The following is a 27,742-nucleotide window of genomic DNA, read 5'->3' as shown; positions in this document are numbered from 1 at the left end:
CGCGTGATTGACGCGAGATAAGACGAACGATCGGCTAAAACCTTCGCATTGCGAATGCGGTAGAAAACATGAAACGTATAATGACATACTTAAAAAATTAATTATTTATTATAATAATTATTTATTATAAATAATTAATTTTTTAAGTATGTCATTATACGTTTCATGTTTTCTACCGCATTCGCAATGCGAAGGTTTTAGCCGATCGTTCGTCTTATCTCGCGTCAATCACGCGCCACGCGCAAGTCGTTTGTTAGATGTCGCGTGTCGCGTTTCTCATCAACGCAACATAACTCTTGTGGTCGCGCAGTCTCCGCGGTCCGTCGCTTCGCGTCGAGTCATGTGCTGTTTGCATTCGCGTTTCTTTGAAAGTAATTTTTGGTATCGATAAATCAATAGTGAGTGAATAAACAGTAAACTCGTTATCGCGTAATCTGTATTGTGTCAATCGAGTGTGAGACTAATAATCGAAAAAATTTCAATGTGTCGCGCATCTCTAGCAATCATAACCGTGCAGCAGATACAACAATACATAGTATGAAGATTCGCTACGCTGCTACAAGGTGAATGAGCAAGTGAGTAAGCAGGTGAGTGAGTGAGTGAGTGATCGAGAGAGTGTGAGTGAGAGACTGAATGAGAGAGTGTATGAGTGTTGCGTAAAAGAGAGAAAGAGAGCGAGAAAAAAAGTGCGTGCGTGTGTATGAATGTCTGTCCCTCCTACCCTCCCTCTCTCCCTCTTTCTCTCTCTTTCTCTCTCTCTCTTACGCACACACTCCGCCATACACACATCGCGTGTAGCAATCAGCTGATTGCAACGTCGGACGGCCGGCGATCCGGAACAACTTTTCATTATTAAAATAACGTTATTTTAAGCAACACGTATTTCTGACGTAATTCTAAGACATTTTCTTCTTTACCAAAATTTTATTTAAAGCATAATTTTATGTTATAAGATAAAATAGTTAGCGACTCATGCGGTGATAATCACCCGTCGGGCGGTCAGCTGCGCCCGCGCTCGCGGCACGCCGCGCCGCTCCTGCCTGCCTTCTGTACCCGACGCGTGATTTACTAACTATTTTTGCTCATAATTCAAAAACTACGCTTCAAATCAAATTTTGGTAAAGGAAAAATTGTCTTAGAATGGTGTCAGGAATATGTCATTTTATAGACGGATCGTTTTTCAGGATCGCCCTGTATATAATTATATGTAACAGTTATTGCACTTATATATAAATATATATAATGTCCTGTTGTACTCTATCATTTATAATTATACATATTTTTGCACAATTATATATAGTTTTGTACAATTATATTCAATTCTGCATGAATATACATGAAAAATTTTTTACCGGGGATCATAAACATGTAATAAATAAATATGTATAAATTTACCGAATGTCCGACTTTTCTGATTGCGTTGAATCATATCTATGTGCCCTTGATTCTCCACTGCCAACATTCAAATTTTGCGAAGGAACGTCTCTGCGTGCACCAGAATTTCCACGATGATCCTGAAATTCCGCAAAAACATTATCGGCATAGGTTGCCGTTTGGCGCAATGTGTTATAATTTTGTGTTTGTGGTGTTTGTGATATGTTAGTGTTATGAAATGAGGTTGAAGGTTGAATGTTGATGTATGATCGAGTTAATGTATGTGCTTCATTGTCTGCGTGTGATTGAACGAATGTATCTTGTTGACCGAGTGATTGAAAATTTGTATTTGATGGAGCGGCTACGTCTGAAGAATGTTTGTTTGTGATGGAATGTATGTGTGCGAGAGAGAGAGTTTTCTGTAATATTATAATAATAATTATTATTATTATAAAAATAAGTAGGTTCTTCTCCGAGAGAGTCCTCCTTATATCCTGGATATCTTCCTGGACATTTGCAGCATTGTTGGTTGTTGCGATCCCTCTTTGTTTCGGAGGGGCCTCATCCGAAGACGTCGTCAAATACCGCGATGGTTTCGAGATGTTTCGCTTCGGTCATCTCTGCCTTGTAAGTACATATTAACATATTATAACACATAGTATATAGAAAATTCATGTAGTTGCAGTAAAAAGGGAGCAAAATTAGTTTTTCTTAATTTTAAGTATACAGTTTAATAAAAGATTATAAAAGAATATTAAAATATTTTAACACGTTGATGAGATATATATGAAACAAACATAGTGAGAGTATTAAGAAAATGGAAAATAAACATGCTAATATATAAATATATAAATTACTTATGAAACGCGCAGATGATGAGAAGCAGATTTTAACTGTAGAAGAAAAACAATAAAATAGCCAGTATATATAAAATAACATTCAATTACAATATTTGCAAATGTTTGAAAAGAAGGTACAAAAATAAGACGAATAGAGACAGCAAAGAAAAGAAAAGTATTATAAAATGTAATGTAAAAAAAAGAATGTAATATTTTCGCATTTTTATAAAAATTAAAAATGTTTACAACATTAGATCTTACATCTTCTCACTATGTATAATAACTGCGACCACGTATTGCAATGTTTCCAAATGATTTTCCTCATCATTGTCCATCGATGTAGAATTCCAAAAAGGCATTTTGTAACATTTTGCATTAACTTCTTCCAAATTAATACAAAAGAGTTCATTGCTTAACGTTGTACATTTATATACCCGAAAAACCGATGATACCATACCAACATCGTAAAAATTATCAATCTCTAAAAATTTTTTTATAATTAAGCAGTAGGTATTATTGTTCATAACAATGTTATCGACAATACAGATAGATCCGTCATTTAAAATGCAGCAATTATCGCGTTCATCTATACTTAGCGATATTTCGTTGAATTGTATTTTACGCTATTGAAGACGACTACTACCATCATTATTATGCGGTATAGACACACGAATAGAGGAATCAACTTCACAAATATTGTTTAAATCATGAACCCGTTTCTCTGCCATTCTATTAAAAAACTGTTGCAAGGGTTGACCTGGTTTCCTACAATATTTCCTAAAAATTGACATATTACTTTCGTAAGGAAAAGCAGAAAATGAATCCAGACTATCAAAACGTTTGACATCGTCAGTGAGATGAAGGAGTCCGTGAATATTATACATATGAAAAGTTGGATAAAGATCATCACAACGAAGAACAAATTTCTGTAATGCAAGATCTGCAAACATTAAGGCCCGTATTCAGAACCCGCTTACAACTATGTTAGCGCGCTGATAAGTCGAAATATTAGCGCTTTTATTAGCGCGCGTATTCAAAACGCGATGATAGCAACGCTCTGTTAAAAAAATTTGATAATCACGCATGTTTAAGGCAAAATTCCTATTCAGAACCACTAATAAGCCCTGATAGTGCGCTAACATATCAATATTGTAGCAATGCGCGAGAAAAGTGATCAGGGGCATGTTTAAGTACGCTGATAACTAAAAATGGAATATGTACGCGTAATGAACGAGGTACGAGATGTGCGAAATGTTGACGAAATATTACAAAGAAGACCGCGAGTTGTTCAAGAAAGAATAGATCCATTTGAAATGTTTGATGATATTGCATTTCGAAATCGATATATACTGTCAAAAGAAGCAGTGCGATTTGTAATAGATTTGATAGAGGAGAGGTTATCTTCTCAGGCAGGACATGAGAAGGACATTTCACCGGCATTACAAGTGCTAATTACTTTACGATTTTATGCGAAAGGATGCTACCAATTGGAATTAGGTAAGTTTTATCTATTGTAATATAATTAAAATCAAATTGACGTCGAATCGATGTAATTTATATCAATTCGATGTCATTTTGATGTCAATTCGACAGAACGTCATTTCTCACTGTGTATAAGATCATGTAATATCATGTAATAAATTTGTATATTATGTTATATATATATTGTTTGTATGTATATTATTGTATTATTGTATTATATTATTTCAGGAGATTTGCATGGAGTGTCACAACCGACAGTATCTAGGATTGTGACTAAAGTATCCAGAGCCATCGCAGCTTATTTACCACGTTTTGTGCATTTTCCAGATGATATTAAACCTTTACAAACGGAATTTTATAACATAGCTCGTTTCCCACAAGTGATAGGATGCATTGATTGCACTCATGTGCGCATCAAGTGTCCTAAGGAACAAGCTATGTTATATGTGAATCGGAAAGGTTTTTATTCCATCAATGTACAAGTGGTCTGTGATGCACAGCGTCGCATTCTAGATATTGTTGCTAGATGGAGGGGCAGCGTTCATGATTCTCGGATATGGGATTCAAGTCGTTTGAAGGAAGAGTTTGAGGTAAAATTACAATTATGTACATTCTGTGCACTCATTATGATGATTTCTAATACCCAGCAAACACCAAATAACAGTTATATAACTGTTAGTTATAATTTCCCACTCAACAATATAATTGTTACATAACAGATATGTTATGTAACTGTTATATTGTTGAGTGGGAAATTACAACTAACAGTTATATAAATGTTACTTGGTGTTTGCTGGGTAAGTAATTATATACCTGTTACTAATATTACAATAAGTATTGAATTATGGTATAAGAAATTCATCTCTATTATTTATATTACAGGAAGGCAGAATGACAGGAATACTATTAGGAGATGGAGGTTATCCTTGCAGGCCATATCTCCTAACTCCATTCTTGCATCCCCAAACTCCTTGTCAAGAAAGGTACATTGGGCTCATATTCGCACTCGTCTTTATGTTGAAAGATGTTTTGGGGAATGGAAAGGGATGTTTAGGGCATTACGTAATGATATGCAAATATCTCTGAAAACAGTAAAGATTGCTATCATTGCTATGGCTATTCTCTTCAACATACAGAAACAATTTGACTATTTTGATTATGGTAAGTCTTGCATAATAAAATAAAAAGATTTTACTATTTATCATGAAACACTAAATTAAGAATAAATATACATACATTTTTATATTAATATTAACATTTAAATGTGTGAAGCAATTAAAATTTGTTAGTTGAATCTATAATATTATATTTTAAAGATAAGATAAAGCATAATGATATATATTTTTTACAGATTCAGATGATGAAGAAAATAGCAGTGGAAATGAAGAAAACAACGCTGCTATCCCAAATAGAACTGTACAAGCTGGTACAGCATTTCGATTAGAATTTGCACAACGACATTTTTCTTAACATTCTCTAAATAATAATGTAAGTAATAAATATTATAATTATTGCAATATATTTATTTTTTTAATATAAAATAATATAAAATAATATAATTAATTTTCAATTTAAATCACTTTGATTACTTAAATGTTCTAATTGTTTATTTAATTCTATTTTTAACAGTTTTAACTTTAGTTCTGCTTTCTTTTTTTTTACTTCTATTAACTCTATATTTTTATTATGTTCAGTTTCTAAAATTTTTAACTTTAATTCATGTTCAGTTTTATTACGTTTATCTTCTTTTAAAATTTTTTCTTCGTGCATCTTAAACATTGCTTCTTCAAATGCTGACATGATACTATTTTTCTTTTGTCGCTTTTTTGCAGAAACACTGGTTTTATCTGAAGGTTGAGAATCAGATTGATCAGTGTTGTTGATATTCTCCAATTCTTGTGTCACAGGTGTAGTTTCACATATCAGTTCTCTAAAGTACAAATCTTTTAAAATTATAACAATGTTATAAATATGTGTATACAGAATATTAGTAAGAATTAATAAATATTTATAATGTACTTAATGTACTTAATGTATATTTATAATATTTCTAATGTACATGTTTTTCTCACCCTGTAACAGGATCCAACAAATAATTTCCTTCATTTGGTACACTTTCTATTTCCTGCACATTGCAAGATGGTCTCTATATAAAAATAAATAATATAAATAAATGAAATAAATAAATATAAAATAAATAAAAATAAATAAATAAATATAAAATAAATATTAGATTTTATATCTAATTTATTTTATCTCATTAAATATAGTACAATCATATAATTATATGTTACATTCTTACCATTGCATCAGAGTCGAACCTGTTTTCATCTTCCTCGAAATCTTCCGGTGTGATTTGCCTCAACATATCGTCTAAAGGAGTAAGTTCTGAATCACACGGACCACCACCAGTGGCACGTAGTGATCTTTTATGCGCCGAATAATTTTTTTTGGCTTGCATTTTCCAGCGTTGATAAGCACCACGTACATCTTTCCAATCGCGCGCAATGCCTCTTGATGAAATAATGTTGGCAATTATTTTCCATTTTTCCTGCCGAAGCGTTTTGTTTTTTAATAATTACTTTTATCTTCCAAAATACTTTTATTCTGAAAGACAAAATCAATGATACATTTTTTCTCGTCAAGAGAGAAATTTTCTTTTCTCTTGTCGTTCATCTAAAAAATAATTTAATTAACAATTTATGTTTATAATTAAGAATTTATGTCCACATTACACGATTATACCATGTCATACATTAATTTTATAGAATTTTATAGAAAACGTATTTTGTAATATAATTTACGCAAATATACTTACTATGCACACTGCGATAAAATATTTCCGAACATTTGAATATCGTGCCACGCACATTTTCTTCAGATGAATCCACATTATGCGACAAAAAAGGAACCAATAGCTGTACAGTTCTGACTGAATTTGCTTTCTGTTATTGGCTGATATTGCATGTTTAGATAACATTGCTTTGTTAGAGCGTTGTGAATACGTACTCTAATAAAAGCACATACATCTCGCGTATTTATATGTGTAGATATTATTGTACATGTTAGAGCGTTCTGAATACGGGCCTAAATGTTGTCTCGATGGTGATTTTGAAACCAAAACTCTAATAGCAGCATGAAGAAATAAGAAATGTTTATACAATTGTTCGTTTAATATACCATACATTACAACAGGACCTGTATATAGCAAAAATTGGCGGAATTCGGTTGCTTTATATTTAGAAAAAGTATCAAGAGATGTAGGGCATCTTGCGAAATCTGAAGGGTAATATACTTTAAGAATCTTTAATCTTTCAGATACAATAGAAATAGATCTTCCGGAAAGTTTTGACAATTGTGAATATTTACCGTGGACCCATGCAGTTAAAAGTTTTTTTACAACGCCCAAGCATACAAGATGCATGTATTCAAAAGGTACTTGTGATACCATACCTATTGGAAGCGATGCTAAAAGACTTTTACCCTCTTTGTGATGATCCTCGTCTAAGCATCTAATATACTCTTCATCAGTTCGAAGAGCATGATTAATACCACTGAAGACCATACGACTTTCCATATGTACACCGGAAATTTTGCATTTGGAACAGGGTTTGCTAGACACATGACTGCAATGATTTAAAATGAAAGCTCTAGCTGGTGCATCAGCTATGAAAGTTCTCAAACGTATTGGGATTTTATTGCCACGAAAAATAATTCCTCCACAGGACATAATTCTAATGATATCTGCGACAAATTTTTCAAAAAAAGTATTGGGATCGAATGGCTTTTGTGAACCTTTATAGATTCCTATAACTATTGGTTTCATGCATTGTATGTTAACAATTCTGCATTGAATAGGCCAAATATGGATAATACCTGATTTATCTAAATTACATCCATCCGTATTAAAATCCAATTCTAGTTCCTTGACAGTGGATATGAATGGCACATTGAAGAGATTTTCTACTAACGTTGCTTCGAGATCAAAGTGGATAAATTTTCCTGGTTCTACGTTGGATACAATAGCAGGATGTCGAGGTGTATTGAGAAGAGTCCTAACATTTTTGGCAAATTTGAAAAACAAGGATGTGTTCGAAGAATAGCTAATATGCTGTTACCTTGAACATGAGTTAAATTGTTACTCACAAAGCAAGATGCTAAACGTTCAGAAAATAGTGAGTCAAAAGAATTAGTAGATGACAAGGAGGATATATCACTGATATCAGAAATACATGAAGAAGAGGAAAGCTCATCCTCTTCTATATTCACATGGCTCATATTCGAAGTATCATTAATCAAATTAATATCAATAGAAGAACTGCAACCTACATTTGACGAAATATTAATATCTTGTATGTTATTATCAATACTATTGATAATTGTAGAAGAAGAAACATTTTGCACAATGTTATTTCTGATTTCAGACATAACCCTACTACGCTGTCTCACCGATAATGTATTTATTAATTTCCGTGAAACAGTAAATTTAATATTATTTTTACATTTCATGTTTACTTATCTTTCTTTTGAATGTTGCAGCTGCAAAACAATGTCTCGTATATCCACTACTTCTTATTACTTCTTAAAATCACTGTGAGTACAAAGTCTTCAGCTTGCTACTTGCTGGGCGACAGTTGAAGAAAGAGTGAGAGTCTGCGACACATGCACGATGCACGATGATGATTAGATTGCGACCAATCGTAGAGTTAGATAATATGGCTCAGCCAATCCGAGACCAATATTTTGGCGCCATAAACGTTTCCCCTTCGAAGAGATATCGGCTACATTTCACTTAACGACCGCAACGACCACGACCGCAAAATTTTCCGTTCCACTAACTTGCGAGCGTCGCGGGCTCTAACTGTAGTGGAACGGAGTGTGGGCGACGCAAACATGGACGCCGTTGTGGTTAGTATATTGTTGATGCGTCGAAGAAATAATGTGTCTGAAAGCTCATCAAGTTCCGATGAAGATTGGGAAGCAGCCTTGCGGGAGAGAGGAAAACGAAAATTTCGCCCGCGCATAACAAATTGCGCTAACGTTGTTGATCGTTATATGGATTATGAATTTAAAAGCCATTTTAGGTTAGTCATTGTAATAGTGCTAAGCGTAAAGAGAAACAGTAGGGAATGTATTGATAGTGGTGTAACTGTTTCTTTTTACTCTTATTACTAGTGTTACATTTTATTTGCAATCGTATATACGACTTGAAAATAACTATTGATATTAACACATTTTCCCATTATTTGTAGAATGTCAAGGGCTACATTTGAATTTCTCCTCAAAATCATTTATCAGAATTTAATTAGGAAAGTGAAAGGCTGCCCTACGATTCCTGCTCACCAACAGTTAATGATAGCTCTTTGGAAAATGGCTACTATGGACTCATACAGGTGATATTCTGGAACAAGTTTAGGAATTGATGGAATAAAATTTATTCATGAACTCTGTTCACAATAAATGCATATTGAAATATACAACATATTTGATTAATTGTATCACTTTGTTACAGATCAGTATGTGATCGGTTCAATGTAGGAAGAGTTACTGCTGTGAGAGCTGTACGAAGAGTCACTCATGCTGTGTTCAGAAGGGCTGCACAATTCATTCAGTGGCCCAGTGGTGATCGCTGTCATTGTGATGCGGGGATTTGAAGAAGCAAGTGGGTTTCCAAGAACCATCGGGACCATCGACGATACCCACATTCGTATTAATGCTCCAAAGGAGAATCCTGCAGATTACGTTAACCGCAAAGGATTTCATTCCATTCAATTGCAGGTAGATAACATTTATCCTAATGCGTTGACTGCAAACACTGCGAGCTATGTTGTAATTGTTTACTTACATCTATGTGTACATCTATTTGCAGTTAGTTTGCGATCATAGGACTTTAATCACATATTGTTACACTGGATATCCTGGTTCTGTCCATGATCAGCGAATTTTTCGATACTCGGAAGTGGCAAACTTCTTGAACGATGAAGAGAAGTTTCCTGCAGACAGCCATATTTTGGGTGATGCCGCATACGAGCTGCATCAACATCTGCTCACTCCCTTCCGAGATAATGGCCATTTAACTTAGAGACAGAACAATTACAACTACCGACACTCAGCAGCCAGGGTAGCAGTAGAGAGGTGCATTGGTTTATTAAAAGGACGTATGCGAAGTTTATTACACTGCTTACCAATGTCAAGGGTAGACTTGATGGCAGAGTATATTGTAGCCTGTTGTGTAATTCACAATGTTTGCACGTTACGAGGAGATGAAATAACTGTCGTCGTACTACCTTCACCTCCACAAGAGAATGTGACAGATCACAATGTTTTGCATCAAGCAAAACAGAATGCTGGAGTCCATAAGAGAAATTTGATTATGGATAGTTTGATAGCTTAGGCAAGTTTAGTTGTAATAAAAGTAAATTGTAAATTATTATATAATTAATTGTAATAAAGGTAAATTGTAAGTCAGTTTAGTTGTAATAAAAATAAATTGTAAATTATTATATAGTGATTATCTTATAAATCTGAAATAAATGTGAAATGTGTTAAATATATTATGTATTTATAATGATTTCGAAATAATGGGTTTTATTCATAATGATAAATATGCTAAAATATCATATACAGAACGTAAAAAGTATGAGATCTGCAGTTTATTTAAAAAAATAAACGAAGTACTTTGGCACATTTATCACAGTCTCGTGATGTATCACAATAAGTAATGAGAATTACTAATTGAATTATTTATTAGCTAGCTTTTCGAGGACTGTAAGGAATTTTTCGTCCATTTCCATCCTCTCCTTGTGTCGTTTTGCTTTGGCTTTTTCATGTTCTTCTTTTTGTCTCAATCTTTTAGTAAGCAGTGTATTTGCATTCAGTTTGGATTTTGATGGTTCTAAAAAAACAAAAAAAGAGTATTCGTGAATTCAATCATATAAATACACTCACGTAAATACAATAAGAAAATGAAAATTAATTCAAGAGAAATCTACAGACGTTAAAGAAGGAACTAACCAACTGTAAATCCACTGTCAGATCCCACACTACTCCCTTCTTCATCCTGTTTTTTAGATAAGCCTGAGGAAGATGCGAGGGCCACAGGGGCACACCATGCTTTCTTGGAGAAAATTTCGTCCATGATCTGCAAAGAATAATATAATGTGTATTAGAACGATGAAGATGTTGGAGTTAGTATACTCACAAGTCTCCCATGTTCTTATTTCCAAAAAACTGCCAAGTTCTCCTATCATTGCCTGACTTATTGTTATGGTCCTTAACTGTTTTGTAAGTCTTCTTCAAACTCCTCAGTTTGGCAGCACACATTGGCCCTGTCACGTTATGTCCATTATGTTTTAGTATCTCGGAAACCTCCCACGTTTTCTTTTGGGATTGTTTCCCATTGGTGAATTTTTCCTCATTTGCTTTGTAGGTCTCGAGCAGGAGCAGCACACAAGGAGTTGTCCACCTATAAAGACATCCTGAAAATATGCAATAACATGTCACTAATTGCTTCATTTAGAGCGTCACTGTAAAGGATTGAAACTGTGATTTATAAAAGTTTTGACATACCTCCATTGTCAAGATCTAAATTGTCGACACTTTCTTCTTCTGTTATGCTAACAACTTGACAATTTTCTTGCTGTGCTGATGCCACAGCTGGTGATGGTAACTGATTGTCTGGTGTAACTCTCCATGATTGCTGCTCTTGAAGAGCAGCATTCATCAGTGACGTTGCAAATACCATGTCTGAAAAAAGGGATATTACTGATATACTGATGAGTTAACATTAAAAAGTAGGCTGTTCATAGATTCATTTGAGCAACATAGGTTATATTGCTTCTCTGAGAAAAGCTACATAATTTCACAATATACAAAAAATATAATATTACTTACCATTTTGGGCACGAGTGGCATCTTCTGTCAACAGGTTTAATTCCACCAGCCTGTCATTGATAGGATCGTAAAACGAAATTGTCTTTGTGGCCATTGATGCCTTCGAAGAAATTTAAAAGCGCGCTAAAATGCCGAAACGACCCATCTACAGACTGTGGGCGTCGTGGGCTCGATGTGGTCGCAATCAATAACGTCATCTATGACGTTTCACGCGCGACCATGGGTGCGTTCGGGGAACGCACTTTTGGTGTTATGAGGGCGCTAAAGCTGTTCGTGGAATCGCTTTGTAGCGCCAACAAAATGGTGATGACGTCATTGTTTGTACGTTGTGACGTCATCATTTCCGCAAACTCATGCTCATGATCTCGAGGTGAGGCACGGTATGCTTATAGCGTTCATAGCATTCAAATACGTTCCTCGAATGCTGTGTACTGTGCTGTGCACCAGGTTTCTCTGCACCAATATTCAATAAAAAATAAAAATGGATAATTTAATCTCTTTACAAGATGCCGAAACAGGTGAAATATATGAAACGTATGTTTCACAAGAAGATGCGCGGAAAATAAAAATCGGTAAGTAATGAGAGGTTATCAGTGTTATTTATAATTATATAATTATATTTATAATTATATATTATAAATTATATTATTGAAAATTCATATTATTATTAATAAAATAATATTAATATTTATAATAGATCGGTTTTTCATAGCTATATTAGTTCAGCTATAAACAACAAACCTAATGTAGAAATGGAAATTTATATCAAATAAGAGTGATGCAAGTACAGTCTTATAAAATACATTGTGTTTCTATTCTTTCACTAATACTTTCATTTTTTACATTTTTTAGATAGTGTTTTTGCTTATAAAATTCTGTCTTCATTAAAAAAAGCAAAAGGGAACCAGAACCATCAAGTTTGGCATCCACAGTCTCAATGATCATCAACAGGAGTTGCTCAGTCAGGAAATGCTCCTGATGTCGAAACTCCTGAATCAGAAGATTCAGGTTTTAAATGGTCACACCGGGCCATTCTCCTCCTCATTGAGGAATATAGAAAGCGAGAGGAAGATGTTATATCAGGTAAGAAAATTATATTAGATTATTTGTTATAATGATTTGTGCATGATCTTTAGCTTTCTCACAGATTTATTGTTTTTTTTACAAGCAAGATGTCGCAAAAACGAGTGTGGAATGCAATAAGTGATATTCTTTGTAACCATGGACACAATGTTACTGGTCCGCAGTGCCAAAGCAAATTTAATAGCATGAAGAGAACATTCAAATCCATCAAAGACCATAATTTCAAATCAGGCAATAATCCACGGTCTTGGCTTTACACTGAGCTGATGGAATCTTTATTAGGAGAGAAACCGTTTATGAATCCCGTTGCTCTGGCTTCATCCACGAATCGAGCTTGTACAGAAAGTGAAAGCGACGCCTTTTCGTTTGATAGCTATGACACCGCTGTTTCTGTTGGCTCTTTAAACTCACGCAAAAGAAAAAATACTGAAATTGCGGAAGTTATATTAAAAAGTCGAAAGATGGCTGAAGATGGTCGAAAAATGACTGAAGAAAATAAATCAAGGCGTCATCAACAAACAATGGATCAGCGAGCTGAAGTATTAAAAGCTTTAAATAAGCTTATTGATAAATTGCAAGTAAGATTCTCTTAAATTATTAATTTTTACTTTCAGACTGATTGTTCTAAAATTAAATTTTGTACAATAAATTTGATTTTGTTAGTAGAAAATGGAAGCACACTATGGAGTTAACTGTGATGTAAGGAATCAATGCTGTGATAGAAATGAGTTTAAAAATGCAAGATACTTTTTTGATAAAAAAGATATTTTCTTATGAAAATTAAAATAAGATATATAAGACAAGATCTTAAGATAATATCTTTATTTTTATTAAATGATTAAAAGTAAGATAATTTTATTTCTGTGATGAAAAGTAATGTAATGTTGTGTTCTGCGATGAAAAATAAGCAAATAATTTTATTTCTATAATGAAACAGATAAGACAAATAAAATATTGTTATAATAAAAAATTCAATGTTTGTTACAAAAAGTAAGATAAGTAAAATATGACTTTTATTTTTATGAAAAAGGTTAAGATATATTTTTGTTATGAAAAGTAAGATAAGTAAAATAAGACTTATGATAAAAAGTTAGGTATTTTTATTTGTTATGAAAAGTAAAATAATATTTTTATTTCTGTTATAAAAAGTAGCTAATAAGATACAATATTTTTGTGTAATGAAAATAAAATATTGTTACGTCCGGTGGACTCCACAATTCTTTTCTTTCCTCGAAACGATTTCGTGGAAGAAAGAAATTAAGGATCGACTTGCATTTGGAATGTAAAGCGATTCTTCTTAGGAATAAAGATAACGCGTAGAAGAACGCAACCTAACCCGCGTGTATCGCCACTAAACTTTAACAAATCTAATTCAGAGAATGGCCAGTCGAGATAGCGCTAACGGAACTCTAAATAAATTCGTGAATTATAAGACGAAAAGTTGTTATAAGAAACTCCAACTGTCCCGTATCTATTGGTACGGCTTTATGTTCGAAGCCTCTCTATCTAAAGAATTTTTAAAATAAAGATCTGGTTCTCGGGAAGATTGTCAAAATCTAAACATACAGCAATATTCTTGAAATTGATAGTGCACGTGCGCTCGTTCGACAGGCCATCCTCAAGCGTTCTTCGAATCATCGTTCTTAAATCATCAAGAACGATAAGCTAATCAACTTACTCCCACTCTCTACTGGATGGAGCTAAGTCTCGAGCCAAAGGGCTTAACCTATAAAAATCTTAAGAAACGCCTCTCCTCCCAAAAATCAGCCTCCTTGTCCTTAAGAAGGGAGTATTAAAATTATTAGAAAAGATTCCCACCATCCAGTAAGGAGGAGGAGTAATAACTTTAAAATGCAAGCGCAAGGCGCGACGCGCGCTATTAACACTACCGTTGACAGTTCAGTACGCTAATTCTTCCGACGAGCAGCAGTGCAGTTGACAGTTCAGTTCACAGTTCCAGTCAAGATTTTTTAGTCATTCAATTTTAAAATTATATAGCCTCGGGGATCCTCTTTTCTTGCATTATGCAATTGAGTTATTAATCTGTTTTATCACAGTGAAAATGATTTTGTTAACATTTAATTGTGCATCGTGTGAATTTTCTGATGAACATCTCCATTACCCAGCTCTTCATGTTATAAACCTCCGACCTCAGCCATTGCATTTTATCAACGCACTCATTTTTGTGATGCCAACTAGTTGTGAGTAAAATTGAGTAATTTTTATTTTCTCCCTTTCCCATATCTTACTATCTCATATTTTAAAATCTATGTCTGACAAATAATTTCGAACGGTTTAATAACCACTAAATTTTTACTAATTACTATCAATCAATCAATCCTTGTCTCACCTAATCATCTTCCTCATCTCTCCCTGTTCGTCTAGAATCTCCTCAAGGCGGTTCACGAACGATTTCTCGTTCGTCTAGAATCTCCACAAGGCGGTTCACGAACGATTCCCTGTTCGTCTAGAATCTCCTCAAGGCGGTTTACGAACGATTTCTCGTTCGTCTAGAATCTCCACAAGGCGGTTCACGAACGATTTCTCGTTCATCTAGAATCTCCTCAAGGCGGTTCATGAACGATTCCCTGTTCGTCTAGAATCTCCACAAGGCGGTTCACGAACGATTCCCCATTTGCCTGGAATCTCCGCAAGGTGGTTCGCGAACAATTCCTTATTTCTCTTTATTAGCTCTTTCAGATTTATTTAGCGAGAATTTATATTGTTTTCTATCTTTATATCTCGTTTCACCCCTTCTATATATATATATATACAGGGTGACCCATTTTAACTTAGGCAGCCAAATAACTCGAAAAATAAGCAAGATAGAGAAAAATGTTTTAGACAAAAGTTGTATGGTTTCGAGGGGGCCATAAGATGGTATCATTGGTTTGACCTTGAAGAGTCATTTGAAGGTCACGTGAAGGTCACTTCAATTTTTTTAAATGGAATACCCTATATATTTTTGTACATTCTTGTAGCTTATTTCGAGAGCTTTCCAAAACACTATAATTAAGTACCTTTCCGTTAAGTACTTTTTGAGTTATGATGCTTGAAATAATTTCTTAATTTTACATAAACCGTAAAATATCTTGTAAAATATTCATTTTTCGATTATCTTACCTTAATACTTTTATGTACAAAATAATGAGAGGAATCAATTGGTGTAAAGAAAACACATAGTTGTTTTTAAGAAAAAATATGGAATTGTTAATTGCAAATTACATATTTTTTCTTCGAAATAACTATGTGTTTTCTTTACACCAATTGATTCCTCTCATTATTTTGTACATAAAACTATTAAGGTAAGGTAATCGAAAAATGAATATTTTACAAGATATTTTACGGTTTATGTAAAATTAAGAAATTATTTCAAGCCTCATAACTCAAAAAGTACTTAACGAAAATGTACTTAATTATAGTGTTTTGGAAAGCTCTCGAGATGAGCTACAAGAATGTACAAAAATATATAGGATATTCCATTTAAAAAAATTGAAGTGACCTTCACGTGACCTTCAAATGACTCTTCAAGGTCAAACCAATGATACCATCTTATGGCCCCCTCGAAACCATACAACTTTTGTCTAAAACATTTTTCTCTATCTTGCTTATTTTTCGAGTTATTTGGCTGCCTAAGTTAAAATGGGTCACCCTGTGTATATATATATATATATATATATATATATATATATCTTTTCATTTGTAGTTTTTCTTTACTCCCTTCCGTTTCCTTTTAATTTTCCATCCTCATATTATTATTATTATTATCATTTTCTTTCTCTTTATATTATTTTCCTTTGAATTATCATTACTTTTGGGAGAAACCGTTGAAATAGATGAATAATTTTCGAACTTAGACTTGGCGAATCTCTTATCTTAATTTTATTATTGTATTTTAATTTAGACCTGTGTTTCAGCGAATTTAGAAAATTTTAATTTTAACTATAACACATATGCGCAACGAATTCTATACTTCCCTTAATTAATAAGAGTTATTCATATTTTTTTTTATTATTACACATTCACTTTTTATTTTATTTTATTTCTTATATTATATTAATTATATGTATATTGTATTAACCAGTCAGAATTTAATTCTTAACTTAAATTCTTCCCTGTATATTCTGACTGATGACCTCCGAACGATTGTAACACCCGCGAGAATATATACATACACACACAGATACCCACTCACGCATACCTACAACTGCTAAGATGTATTTTTCTTTCATTATTTTTTTTAATATATGTATTTTTAATTTAATGTATAATTTAATTATTTAAACCGTTCTCTTCCCTAAATCCTGAGATCGCACTAGGTCCCATCCCGCGTAACAAGGATTAAATTCCTTTACCGAAAAGGGGCCATCGAATGAATAGGCTTAAAAACGCAGCGTTAAAGAGACCTTCGGTCGCCTGTGTCAGGCCCTTCACATTCGTTCGACCCGGTCCATACACACGCCCGAATAAAGTGTGTCACGGGGTAAGTAAGTTGCGTCCTTCCATACGGCCCATCCATTCCAGGGTCTGGACGTAACAATATCTTTATTCCTGTAATGACTAGAACGAAGAAGTAAATAAATATATTTTGTAAACATTTAATAGAATAATTATTTCCAAAACAATTCATAACCGCTACATACATTCATAATTATCTGTATATAAACCATTTATCACAAAGTTACACTTATTTTCTAAACGCATCGCATAGGAAGTCTCTCACATATTAAATTTCTTTTAGCAACACCTGCTTGTTCGAATGGTGCAACACCTTGATGCAGATTATTGTTTTCTGTTTCATTTATTTCATTAAGCTCGATTTCATCTCCTCTTAGCAAACAAATATTATGCATGACACAACATGCTATTATAAACATTGGGATCAAATCAACTCTATCCATTGCAAGAACAGTCCGTAGACTACGAAATCTTGTCTTCAGGAGTCCAAAGGCCCTTTCTATCGCTACTCTGGCAGAGGAATGACAGAAATTAAAATTTTTTTATCTAGGAGTGAGATGCCCATTGTCACGATAAGAAACAATGGGATTTTGATGTAATTTATACGCACCATCTCCGAGAATGTGACAATCATCCGGAAATTTTTCTGGATTTCCTAACCATTCTTGCAATTCTGATAAACGGAAAACTCGTTGGTCATAAACAGATCCTGGATGACCTGCGAAACAATGAAGAAAGTGTGTTTTATGGTTACACACTTCCTGAAAATCAGAAAAAACTTACATTAATCATTATATTTTAATGCAGATAAAACTTACATTTGTTTAAATTTGTAATAAGTAGTAATATTTGCATGTCGCAACAAACATGACATACCTGCAGTTGAATGGAATGATGTCCTTTACGATTCACATATGATGCTGGGTAAACACGAGGAGCTGGAATATTAATGTGAATGCCGTCTATAGCACCGATAACTTTTGGGAAACCACTAACAGCTTCGAATCCAGTCCAAACTTCATTGATATTATTGCCTGATGGCCATTTGATGATATTTGGTGCTAAATCATATAATGCTTTTATAACTCTTTGTGCAGCACTGAGAGCAGTAGCTCGACCGACGTCAAATTTTTCACATATGGATCTAAAAGACAAATTGGCGACTGTAGACAAAAACTACTTTGATAGAAATACTCAAAAATATTAATTTTATAAACAACATTTACCTATAGGAATCAGGAGTTGCCATGCGCTATATTGCAATTAAAAATTGCTTCTCAGGAGAAATCATTGGCAGTCCTACACGTGTTCTTTTTAATCTTAGGGCAATAATACGAAGTACATACTCGAATGTGCCTTTAGATATTCTGCACGATAAAATAAAAACACAAGACAAATAAACCTTAACACATTTATGAATGCATACAAAACAGTTGAGATTGTGTGTGTATATGTGTGTGTGTGTGTGTGTGTTGTGTATAATTTATGTAATAGAAAATGTACAATTCACAAAATTTTTAAATAACCTGAAATGTGATTTAAACTGTTGATTATTATAAGCAAACACAATGTTTTCAACATAATTTTCCAATCTTGGCAACTTCTTTCTTTTTTCCATTAATTGCATGACATGTTCTACTTCGGGTGCGTTCCGAATTACGCATGAAGCGCGTAGACTGCATAGAAAATCGTTTAACCAATGCGCGCATTGATAGCGCTTTAGTAGCGCTGAGAATTCTCTAGATTGTACTAACCGTACTAAATTCTTAGCACCCTTCCAGCGCATTGACTGCCTCTACTCTCGACTTGAGGCAGTTGATGCGTTGATGCGTTTATGCGATCTATGCGTTTTATGCGTAATTCGGAACGCAATAACAAATAACAGATTCTTTGTGACGATGGAAAAACAACAATTATATGAATTTCCAGTTTTAATTGAAGAAACTAATGAAATGATAACTGTTTTTAAATAAAAATGATATGGAGAAAACAAGCCAAGCTAATATTAATATATTATTTTACCTTGATTTATTATTTTATTTTATTTATATTTATTATTTATTTATATTTATTATTATTAATATTTATTTATGTTTATATTTATTATTATTTATTTATATTTATTATTTATTTTTTTATTTTATTTGTATTTATTATTTTATTCTATTTTTATTTATTTTTTTTACTATTTTACCATTTTCAAATCGTATTAGCGCATAGAATGCGCAGACACCGTTCCGAATAATTAAAGCGCTTCATGCGCATTGATAAAACGGAGCGATTTCGAAGCGCTGCGCAATAATAATGCAGTCTATGCGTTACATGCGTAAATCGGAACGCACCCTTCATCTTCACTTTCTTCATTTTCTGACGATGAAGAAAAATCAATAATGTCCATTAAAATTGTTGTAATTCCACGTAAAATTGCAATCCGTTGCGCTCTTAGGTCAATATCCATGTTCTCATCAATATTTACGTACCCGTTGTCATCCATGTTAACTCTCACAAAACATAAAAAGTACGTTCTAGAAGCTTATAGCCGTGAGCGCCACAATAACTCCCAGAACGGCGCTATTAGCATTGGCGTTTCGTAGCGCTAATAACGTTTCCTCGAACCCACCCCATAGCGACCGCGGTCGTTATGTGGAACGAGTTTATGGGCGTTGCGATCGTTGCGGTCGTTAAGTGAAACGCACCGTTAGTTACCGCTAATGGTGCGGTCCAGTAAGCGCTACAAGTACTGCGGAGCATTTGTAGCAGCGCTACAATCGATTCACTTAATGCTACGAGACGCTTCAGTAACCCTTATGACGTTATAAAATACGTCATTATATTTATTTGCTACGAAGATGCTTCAAATGCCTCTCCTCATGAGGTGGGTTAGTTGTAGCGTCATGTAGCGTTGAATTCAAATGATAGTCAGTCAGGTTCATTCGCGTAGCGATTATAGTACTCGTAGCTGTAAGAGTATTAGAATATAAATCAACATTTATATTGCGCGCCATACTATATGAACCTGATGTACGTAACTAGTCCATAACTAGGAGAATTTTTAATTCTCTCGTTGTCACTTTCTGTGTGCAATATACTTACCTTCTTCCGGTCTCTATCTGTAAGATTCCCTCCTTTTCAAGAATACACGTTTCATATATCCTAAAGGTGTTCGTTATTATTATATGCAAAAACCTTCAGGTTATGGGTCCAGGCTTACGCGGAATAGTAAGAAAAGTAATAATAGCAAACGTGAGCAAAAAATATATAAAATTGAAACTATCCGTCGAATAGTGAAAAGACAAAAGTACGCACGAGGCAGCATCATGGCAAATCAACAAGGTTTACTAGGCTTACCAGTAGACAGGCTGAAAGGACGCGAAAATTATCCAACCTGGAAAATTGCATTGGAAGCGTACCTGGATTAGGAAGATTTGTGGAGATGCGTGCAGGGAAAGGAGGCGTACACTGCGGATGCCAGAAAGGATTCAAAGGCAAGATCTCGAATTTTACTAGCGGTAGATTCTATTAATTATGTTCATATTCAAGGAACGACCACAGCAAAGGAAGCCTGGGAAAAGTTAAGGCAAGGCCTTTGAGGATTCAGGATTGACACGAAGAGTCAGTTTATTAAAAACATTGGTCACATGATTGGATAAGTGCAAATCCATCGAGGAATATGTGAACATAATTATTAGTATGGCACACACGCTCAATGGCGTAGGATTAAACGTACCGGATGAATGGATCGGAACTCTACTTCTGGCCGGTTTACCGGATGAATATAGGCCCATGATCATGGGATTGGAGAGCTCGGGGCCACCAATTACCTCTGATGCTATCAAAACAAAGCTACTCCAGAAAGTTAAGTCTAAGACTACTAAAGGAACGAACTCGGAAACCGCGTTTTACACCAAAAAATCGAAATTTAAGAAAAAGTCCTTAAAATGTTACAGATGCAATGCTGAGAGACATTTTGCTAACAAATGCCCGGAGAAGCCTGAAAATAGTGAAGCTGCGAAGAAAGAACCTACAAAAAATAAAGTGATTAAGAATAGAACCTTTTTAGTGCTATTATCGGCAAACGGCAACCCATCGGACGCATGGTACGTGGACTCATGCGCATCAACGCACATCACGACTATGGAGATAATCTACAGAAGGTCAGGACATGCGACAGCACCGCCATCACTACTGCCAATAGTCAGGATATGCGGGCTAAGTCTATAGGAAACGTTAGAATTAGCGCTCTAACAAATACAGGCATCGAAGAGGTGAAGGCGGAGGAAGTACTGCATGTGCCAGACAGCACAGTGAACTTATTATCTGTAAGTAAGATCGTAGAAAAAGGACTTTCTGTTCATTTCACTCCAAGCGGAAATAAAATCGAGGATAGCGATGGACACTGCTTAGGAATAATGACAAACGAAGGAGGTATATTTAAACTCATGACACGAGAAGAAAGAAGCTACTTGGCAGCAAAAAGACCGACTGCAGAACTGTGGCACAAGAGACTTGGTCATTTGAATTATGAGAGCATAGTAAAGTTGAGCAAGGAACCATCCAGTGGAATTCACCTTGAAAAGATAGAAAACATACCATGCGTACCATGTGTCAAGGGAAAACACCATAGACAACCGTTTCCAAAGAAAGGCAGTCGGGCGACAGAAATGCTAGTCCGATTTATGTGGACCAATGGAAACAGCATCGCTGGCAGGATCTAAATACTTTCTCACACTAATCGATGACTTCACGAGAAAAACGTTCATCTATTTCCTAAAGAAGAAAGCGAGGTTACGGACATTTTCAAGGATTTCAAAGCTTCCGTTGAGCGACAAACAAGTAAAAAAATACGAATCCTTCGAACAGATAACGGAAGGGAGTATTTACATCACAAACTTCAAGCAACTATTAAACAACACGGAATAAGACATCAGCTAACGACACCCCACACACCGCAACAAAATGGATTAGCAGAGCGAACAGAACTATCGTCGAAAAGGCGAGGACGATGCTGTTTGGAGCAAACCTGCCTAAGGCATATTGGACTGAAGCAGTAGCAGCGGCGACCTACCTCATTAACAGATCACCGGCTAAAGGACTCGACGAAAAAACACCGGAAGAAATGTGGACGGGTCTAAAACCAAATTTGAGCCATTTACGGGTGTTTGGATGCAAAGCATTCGCACATATACCAAAGGCGAGTCGACAAAAATGGGATCCGAAGGCTGAAAAATTGATTTTCGTAGGATATTGTTCGGAAACCAAAGTTATCGATTACTAAATCCGGACACACAAAAAATAACTCGGAGCCGAGAGTAGATGTTATAGGAGAGTTCTAACCCAGGTCCTCTCAGGGGGGGTGAGGTGCGAGGGGAACCGCGGTGCGGGGGGAGTGACGTTACGCGCGGGGAAGGAGGAATTGCGGCGCGCGGTGAGTGACGTCACACGCGGGGAAGGGGGAACCGCGGCGCGACCGGTAGACGAGGGGGTCCGCGCGGGGAAGGGGGAACCGCGGCGCGACCGATGGACGAGGGAGTCCGCGGGGAAGGGGGAACCGCGGCGCGACCGATAGACAAGGGGGTCCGCGCGGGAAAGGAGGATCCGCGGAAAGAGAACGGTGCTAAGGTGTGAGAAGGATAGCGCTAGTTGTGGAAAAAGGATAGCGCTAAGTGTGTGAAGAGGACAGTGCGACAAGGATGGCATCAACGTGCGACAAGGATGGCGTCAACGTGGAACAAGGACGACGCATTGTAAGATGACGCATAGGTGGGAGAAGGACGACGCAAAGGTAAGTGAGTGAGTGAGTGATAGCGACGAGCATATGAAAGAGAGAGAACGATAACGCGTACGAAAGAGAGAACGATAATAGCGCAAGACAATGCGTGCGAGAAAGAACGATAATATCGCGAGAACAACGCGTACGAAAGAGAACGATAATATCGCAAGAGCAACGCGTGCGAGAGAGAACAATAATATCGCGAGACTTATAACTAGCGCGAGAGAGATAGCGCAAAGGATGGGAGCGCAAGGGAAATTTGTGTAAATAAATACATTTTTCAATTATAAATATAAAATATAAAATTTATTGAAATATGTAATAGTACATTTGTGTGTGTGTGTGTGTATGTGTGCTTAATAATAATAAAATATTTAATAATAATAAAATATAAAATTTAATTTAAAAATATAAAAATATATATATATATGGGGGGAGGTGATGCGCCGGGCTAGGGGGAGACCGCTCCTGAAACAGAAAAGAGAAAAGATACTGCGTTAATGGAAACCTAGTTACAATAAGATTTATAAAATAAAAAACACATCTATCAATCCATTCCTCTTCTCTTTCATTCTCGTGTCTTTCGTCATTCTCCTCCTCTTCTCTTTCCTCTTCCTCATCCTCTTGTTCCTGCTTCTGCTCCTCCTCTTCCTCCTCTTCTCTTTCCTCCTCCTCTTCCTCTTCAATGATCCATTCCTCTTCTATTTCATCGTAGGGCTCTTCCTCGAAGAGCCGTCGCAGGTCGAAAATATCTTCGAGCTGGCGACTCTCCGGGGTGTCACCCCACATATAAGAAAAATGTCCTCTCCTTGTCCGGCGCACCGTCCGCACCTATTGTCGACGCTCTATGTTGATGAAGCCCGGTATTTGGACTTCATCCTGGAACTATAAAATTATCTATTTTAAAAAAATACACAATTTTTAACAATTTTTCACAAAATAATCACAAAACACTACTTACGTTCCACATGAACGTCAGCTTCAGGAACACGATGCACAATAGGTCAAAAAATTTCCTCTTTCACTCGGGATAGATATTAACGCGATCCATTTTTTTTTCTTAATTTGACTTCTTGACTCGCGCACTGTTTGCAACTCTGTGACGAGGCAACGAGGTCTCGGCACGAGATTTTATAGTAGAGATGTAGCATTATCACTATATCAAAAACGCGTCGTAAGACAAAAGTATACGCGGTCCCATGCAACTCAGCATGGTATAATATAATATTAATATTATCATATCGTGACTTTCTGAGGAGACAATCGTATCGGTACGAAACTTTAGAATAGGGACGTATCATTATCGCTTTACCAAAAACGCGTCGTAAGACAAAAGTATGCATGTTCCCATGCAACTTAGCATGATATAATATAACGCTATAATATAATGCGTCAACCCTGATCGAACGCCCGTCGAACGGAAACGAACGACCGTCGAACGGCAATTGAACGGTCATCGAACGGAAATGAACGACCGTCGAACGGTCATTGAACGGAAACGAACGACCGTCGAACGGCTATCGAACGGAAATGAACGCCCGTCGAACGGCAATTGAACGGTCATCGAACGGAAATGAACGGTCATCGAACGCCCGTCGAACGGAAATGAACGGCTATTGAACGATTGTTGAACGGCTATCGAACGATAATTGAACGGCTATCGAACGATAATTGAACGATCGTTGAACGGAAATGAATGCCCGTCGAACGGAAATGAACGGAAATGAATGGAAATCAACGACTATCAAACGCAAAACAATATTCAATTATCAAACAATTATTTAAATGTATTACCATGAATCGAAATACAATATCTAATGACAGCTGTGTCACGTACGGAAACACGATATTGCCCACGTGCATAGATAAGGAAAGAAAGGAGAGAATAAAAAAGACGATAAAAATATATTGCATCATCAATTTATTATAAATATGGATTCGATGAATCATTATCATGATGTTTCAACCATCAATTATAAATCTTAAATACATTTTGTAAAGCGCAATTTTTTACATGATTTTCACAACGCACAGTATTCTTAACATCTAACTTATTTAAAGAAGCTACATCCTCATAGTCCGCATCCAAAGTTTCGATAATAACATTGTTTCTCGCATCATCGCCCAGTATATCGGCTAGCCATTATCGTTTTTCGTGCCCTTTAACGTATACGAGAGGTGACGCATCATCCTCCTCCGTTGCACTCATCACTGCCGTCGTAATTAAACGTTTCGATTTCCAATATGAAACGTGTCCATCATCCCACGATAATCCATGGTGATTTTTAATCAACCATAAAACCTGACATCTCTCAGATTTTGTGAACATGTGCCATGGTACGGAACATGTAAAAATGTAATGAGAAAGTACGGATCCATTTCTCAGAACCGCAGCTTCCTTCACGACAAAATTTCTCCCGATAATAAATCCTTGTAGATCCACAAACGTTGGCGCAGCCATGATGACAAGATCCGATCGCAGACTGATGTCGATCGTCAAACATCTCAATCTTTTATATTTTTCTTCATGCGCATTGGAGGGGATATTTGCTGACTTATGTAATTTTGCGGATTACATTGGTCAATGGATTATATTCGACAACCCGATCGTGCAAGATGAGACAATAGGCGGTAGTATTCGCGGGTATATTTTCCCTGCATTCAAACTCTATTCTCACGTCCACGGTAGCAGTTTTGACAGACTCGTTTTGTCGCGAGCAATCAATGACCGCGAGAGGACCGCAATGTAGAAACTTTGAAATGGTTAATAGCGTGGTGCTGTTATCGCATCCGTAATAAGATTTGCGAAAACGAGAGTACATGTCGAATAGGACGGCGAATCTATTTTTTTCAAAATCTAAATTTAAATCATCGTAGGGATAAAATTCCGAGTTTAAATAGAGTTTAACGTTGGTCAATTTGCAGTCATCGAATAATGTAACATCTTGTGACACTGAATTCTTTTTACCAGTTTGCAGTGCAAAGATCACTTATCGTGGTTTCTCTAGCTGGGAGGCGGCTTTCACGGTCCACGAATGCTTAGTCGTGCTATGTAGCAGAGGAAATTCGTATAGATCCCAAGATCGGAAACTCAAGTTCAAGTATCGTCCGTTTTCCAACATTCGTAACATCGACAATTTATTAATCTCGTTCAATATTACATGAGGCATACGCCACTGTATCTTGAGTAATTCAATCTCAGCTTCCGACGATGGATGTCCGAATAGACAATTATTATCGTTGCGCGAACGTTTCAGAATCAATTCGTGACGAGCGTTAATCACAACGCGTTTATAATCTTCGCAAAATCCTAGCAACATGTTGAGCGGTACGCAATAGTTGAAATAATTTTTGTCACCGTTGTACGTCAAATCCCACGCAGCGTTCTTCAAGTTTATACTTTTCTGATGCGTCAGAGAGACATAATTTTTGAGCGTCGAAGTTATTCCAACATTTCTGTTACGATCAATCTCTACTCCGTCGAGTTCATATCGAAGCTCATCAAACATGAATGCGACGCAATTGTTTCCCAATACAATATTCATTTCGTCATTCGCTTTACGCACATTCAACTTTCCCTCGATGTAAAAAAAGCTTTCGCACGGTAATGTGTACAAATCCTGATGTTGTATAGATATTCGTATCTCGTCGCTGTATCCAAGCGTCGTATTGGCGTACGGATTGTACGTATGAGTCTCAATCTTGACGATGCGATCGTCAAAGACTGGCTCATTTCCGATATTCAAAATATCAATCATTCTTTTCGTACGGTGAACCCCAATGATTTTAAATATTCACGATTCAACGCGCTCAGCTTCTCTTTAACGGTTATTTTATTATTATCACCCGATACCGCAATAGTATTGTCCCTCGTAAAAGTATTGTCTCTCGCGTGCTCCATTTCGTTCAGCACGAGCATACTATGTTTGTCGCCGTCGTATATGCAATCTTACGGTAATTTCCTCTCCTCGAAAATCGAGCAATCGACTTCTTTGATCCACAATATCGTTAAATCCGTAATGCTCCGTACGATGATCGGCAGATAAATGATCTGTGCCGGCGTTTCCGATATCTTATATCCTGGCGGTACGCTCGGTGAAAATTCATGTATCGTGTGTACGCGCACGCCATTGCTGTACGCACCAGTAGTCACGTTACATTCTATACGAATAATATTTACGTTTTTAATATTAACCGGTTCGTCCGATTCGTACCACTTGCGAGGTTGCAATATACGATTCGACGAGAATCCAAGCAAGGATCCTACATTGTCGGGTTTGGTAAAGTTTATTCTGTAGGCGCATTTGATTTCGCTCTTTAGCGTGCTATGATTGGCGCGAAGCGCTATTGGATATTCCTCATCATAATCGTTTTCAACATCTCTGGAAATGTGTTCATCTTGCAAAATTGCGCGTTTGAGATAGTCATTTATAGCGTGCAATTCGTACGATCCTTCGGGAATCATAATTTCTTTGTCGTCGTTGCCAAAGTAAAATTTATTATTCGAAAAATTTACGTTCGGAATCGTATGATAAGTTTCGAAATCCGTTAATCCGAGCTCGTAATCGGCATCAGTCAAATCTATAGCGGCAAAATAGCTTACAGCGAGAACGCTGCTTCTGCCAGTCAACGTAAGTGTCAGTGACATGTCGAGCGAATACTGAGTCGTGACGGTAAATTGTCAGGCTTTAAATTGATCGTCAACTGTTTGAAGAAATTTTAAACACAACTGTCCACAGATACTCTGATTGTAACTTTGATAAGATGTATAATTGTATTCAATTTTCACTCGTCCGAAATATCGCACAAGTTCCTTGAATGGTCGAAGATTTCCAAAACTGTC

At 36.0% G+C, this 27,742-nt stretch overlaps 3 protein-coding genes, 1 long non-coding RNA gene and 2 pseudogenes across 13 annotated transcripts; 2 read left to right on the top strand and 4 right to left on the bottom strand.

Annotated features, from left to right (window-relative positions):
• Positions 1-5,203: 5,203 nt before the first annotated feature.
• LOC145966128 (uncharacterized) lies at positions 5,204-8,588 on the bottom strand. Of its 3 annotated transcripts, none has more exons than XM_083089940.1 (5): positions 7,149-8,588; positions 6,514-6,820; positions 5,998-6,246; positions 5,768-5,841; positions 5,204-5,625 (listed from the first exon to the last, which is right to left on the bottom strand). In XM_083089940.1, exons 2-5 carry the CDS (start codon positions 6,673-6,675, stop codon positions 5,262-5,264), a joined length of 849 nt encoding a protein of 282 aa, XP_082946066.1. In that variant the 5' UTR covers positions 6,676-6,820; positions 7,149-8,588; the 3' UTR covers positions 5,204-5,261. The 3 variants fall into 3 exon arrangements, with proteins under 3 accessions (XP_082946066.1, XP_082946065.1, XP_082946064.1); XM_083089939.1 differs by having other exon boundaries at positions 6,514-7,321; positions 7,572-8,588; XM_083089938.1 differs by having other exon boundaries at positions 6,514-8,588.
• A 489-nt stretch (positions 8,589-9,077) lies between these two features.
• On the bottom strand, positions 9,078-11,968 carry LOC145966130 (uncharacterized). Of its 4 annotated transcripts, XM_083089942.1 has the most exons (7): positions 11,589-11,940; positions 11,265-11,441; positions 10,974-11,173; positions 10,710-10,836; positions 9,881-10,590; positions 9,541-9,749; positions 9,081-9,426 (listed from the first exon to the last, which is right to left on the bottom strand). In XM_083089942.1, exons 1-5 carry the CDS (start codon positions 11,680-11,682, stop codon positions 10,436-10,438), a joined length of 753 nt encoding a protein of 250 aa, XP_082946068.1. In that variant the 5' UTR covers positions 11,683-11,940; the 3' UTR covers positions 9,081-9,426; positions 9,541-9,749; positions 9,881-10,435. The 4 variants fall into 4 exon arrangements, with proteins under 4 accessions (XP_082946070.1, XP_082946067.1, XP_082946068.1 ...); XM_083089944.1 differs by having other exon boundaries at positions 9,078-9,426; positions 9,541-10,590; positions 10,710-10,838; positions 10,919-11,173; positions 11,589-11,968; XM_083089941.1 differs by having other exon boundaries at positions 9,079-9,426; positions 9,541-10,590.
• On the top strand, positions 11,866-13,880 carry LOC145966131 (uncharacterized). Of its 4 annotated transcripts, none has more exons than XM_083089948.1 (4): positions 11,866-12,160; positions 12,286-12,671; positions 12,757-13,249; positions 13,338-13,880. In XM_083089948.1, the coding sequence occupies exons 3-4, from the start codon at positions 12,761-12,763 to the stop codon at positions 13,446-13,448; spliced, it is 600 nt and encodes a 199-aa protein (XP_082946074.1). In that variant the 5' UTR covers positions 11,866-12,160; positions 12,286-12,671; positions 12,757-12,760; the 3' UTR covers positions 13,449-13,880. The 4 variants fall into 4 exon arrangements, with proteins under 4 accessions (XP_082946074.1, XP_082946072.1, XP_082946071.1 ...); XM_083089946.1 differs by having other exon boundaries at positions 11,869-12,160; positions 12,761-13,249; XM_083089945.1 differs by having other exon boundaries at positions 11,870-12,160; positions 12,441-12,671; positions 12,761-13,249.
• Positions 13,749-15,449, bottom strand: LOC145966134 (uncharacterized). The gene is made up of 2 exons (XR_014436971.1): positions 15,022-15,449; positions 13,749-14,866 (listed from the first exon to the last, which is right to left on the bottom strand). It is a non-coding gene; the product is annotated as an uncharacterized LOC145966134 (long non-coding RNA).
• A 1,806-nt stretch (positions 15,450-17,255) lies between these two features.
• On the bottom strand, positions 17,256-18,865 carry LOC145966129 (uncharacterized; annotated as a pseudogene). The gene is made up of 5 exons (XR_014436967.1): positions 18,656-18,865; positions 18,356-18,496; positions 18,006-18,273; positions 17,740-17,890; positions 17,256-17,639 (listed from the first exon to the last, which is right to left on the bottom strand). The product of XR_014436967.1 is annotated as an uncharacterized LOC145966129 (transcript).
• Positions 18,866-20,223: 1,358 nt separating this feature from the next.
• Positions 20,224-22,408, top strand: LOC145966763 (uncharacterized; annotated as a pseudogene).
• Positions 22,409-27,742: the final 5,334 nt, after the last annotated feature.

The sequence above is a fragment of the Camponotus vicinus genome, unplaced genomic scaffold, assembly GCF_025532165.1.
Source record: "Camponotus vicinus isolate PSW18456_S1 unplaced genomic scaffold, iyCamVici1.0 SCAF_2, whole genome shotgun sequence".
In the NCBI taxonomy this organism is placed as follows: domain Eukaryota; kingdom Metazoa; phylum Arthropoda; class Insecta; order Hymenoptera; family Formicidae; genus Camponotus; species Camponotus vicinus.
This window is presented reverse-complemented; position numbering and strand designations above follow the sequence as displayed.